General features: G+C 41.4%; 1 protein-coding gene across 2 annotated transcripts in view; it reads left to right on the top strand.

Annotated features, from left to right (window-relative positions):
• Positions 1-1,968, top strand: part of Socs7 (suppressor of cytokine signaling 7) — a 42,041-nt gene that overhangs the window by 10,586 nt on the left and 29,487 nt on the right. For both annotated transcript variants that reach the window (XM_013354187.1, XM_005368324.1), the window contains exon 2: positions 1,034-1,098. In XM_013354187.1, coding sequence (XP_013209641.1) covers positions 1,034-1,098 — 65 coding nt within the window. The remainder of the gene's footprint in view (positions 1-1,033; positions 1,099-1,968) is intronic.

Here is a 1,968-nt window from a genome sequence, read left to right as displayed (position 1 = left end):
AAAAACCAAAAAAAAAAAAAACCAAAAAAAAAAAGGCAAAACAAAAACTTTCCATTTAATCCTTTGTATCACAGTGTGTCTTGGAGGTGAGTCAGCGATGATACCTGGAATCAGGCATTGTGAGGCTCCAAGTATAATGTCTAGTGTCAATTCCAGGATGGGATTTAGACTTTATCAGAATTTATCTCTCACCCTTCATAAGCTTGTAGCCTATTCATATCACCTCAGTAAAATCTTTATCATCTTGAGATAAATGAAAAAAATGTTTTTCAGTTGACACATTTCTGGCTGGAACATCTGTGTTGGCATCTCTTGTTCTTTATTGTTTGCAGAAAAAGCTACTTGAAGTAGGTATAGTTGTTACTTTGGTGTGTAATCGAAGGTGGTTTCTGGAGAGCATCAAGCAGAGCTGTGTGACTCAGGGAGGGGAGGGTGTACTTGGGTGCAAGCAGAGCCCCTACCCTAAGAATGTCCCGTTAGCCATGGCCTTGGATCATAGCTCTGGGCTGTGGGCAGAGAGGTGTTCATGGCTGACAATGGCAGTGTATCCTTTAGTGCTCTTCTTAGTCCGGGGTATGCTTCCTGGTTCCTTGACTGTTTGGAACCTTCCTCTCTTGAGTCAGACACAGAGGGAAAGCTCTTGCTCCTAGTTGGCAGCTGCTCAGGCCTAAAGCCTCTTGGTTGGCTTTCACATAAAAATCAACTCTGTATTCAACTTCCTTCCTTGTGAAATAGTCTTCGTAATTACACTCAAGGTGCTTTATACTTGATGTTCTGGGCATGGAAGTATCCAAAGGGATTGCTATTGCTTTGTAGGCTGGTGAATTCAGTAGCCAAATCTATTCAAGGAATTACCTTAATTTATTTCATTCTCCTTTAAAATGTAGGCTTTATTACAGAAGTGTTGCCAACATGTCTGTAATAAAGGGTTTGCTTTGTATTTCAGGACATCTGGAATCCAGTGTTTTAGTGATTTAAGTGCATATGTGTTCATTTTTCCCCTTTATTCTCTGTGTACTTTCTTACTTCCTAGGAAACCCAGGTTGATAAGAACTCAAAGTGCCTTTTCTCCGGTCTCCTTCAGCCCCTTGTTCACAGGTAAGGATCATATATCTCTATTCTGATAACTGAAAGTGGGGGTGTTCTGAGACCTCTCAGGGAACACTCTTGCAGATGCATCGCTTGGGGAGCTCCAGGCACCTTTCAGACTGTTTGCAATAATTTCCTTCATTCCATGCCCCCTGGGTTTGGGGTGAGGCTGTTTTTATGGCATGTGGAGTGTGCCCTTGATTTCAGATGCTTGACACTTGAAGGTAAAGGCTGCTTCTTGGTAATTGGGTAGCCCTAGCAGTTATGTAGTTCAGGGTCATTACATATAAATTAAAGGCAAGAATTACCAAGATAATAGGCTTACAATGCATAAAAGACTTTCTTGAAGTTATCATTTCTGTCCCAGATTCTAAGGAAGTTCATAGATTATCTAATAAAAATGACCCATGAGCATATAGTCTAGTTTAAAGATGAGCCGGGTGGTGGTGGCGCACGCCTTTAATCCCAGCACTCTGAAGGCAGAGGCACGTGGATCTCTGTAGGTGGAGACTGCTTTTTTGTTTTCCGACTGCTCAGACCCTAATAATCACACAGAAACTATATTAATTAAAACACTGCTTGGCCTATTAGCTCCAACTTCTTATTAACTAACTCTTACATCTTAAATTAACCCATTTTTATTTTATATTTTACCACGAGGCTTGTAGTTTACCGGTAAGGTTTCAGGGTGTCTGTCTCTTTGGGCAGCTATATGGCGTCTCCCTGACTCCACCTTCTCTCTCTTTACATCTCTCTTTACAAACAAACAGCCTCTCATCTCTCTGTGATTCTAGGCCAGCCTGGTCTACAAGAGCTAGTTCCAGGACAGGCTCCAAAGCTACAGAGAAACCCTGTTTCGAAAAAAAAAACAAAACAAAA

The sequence above is a fragment of the Microtus ochrogaster genome, unplaced genomic scaffold (assembly GCF_000317375.1).
Source record: "Microtus ochrogaster isolate Prairie Vole_2 unplaced genomic scaffold, MicOch1.0 UNK31, whole genome shotgun sequence".
Taxonomy (NCBI): domain Eukaryota; kingdom Metazoa; phylum Chordata; class Mammalia; order Rodentia; family Cricetidae; genus Microtus; species Microtus ochrogaster.
Note: the sequence above shows the minus strand (reverse complement) of the source record. Positions and strands in the feature narration are given on the sequence as shown.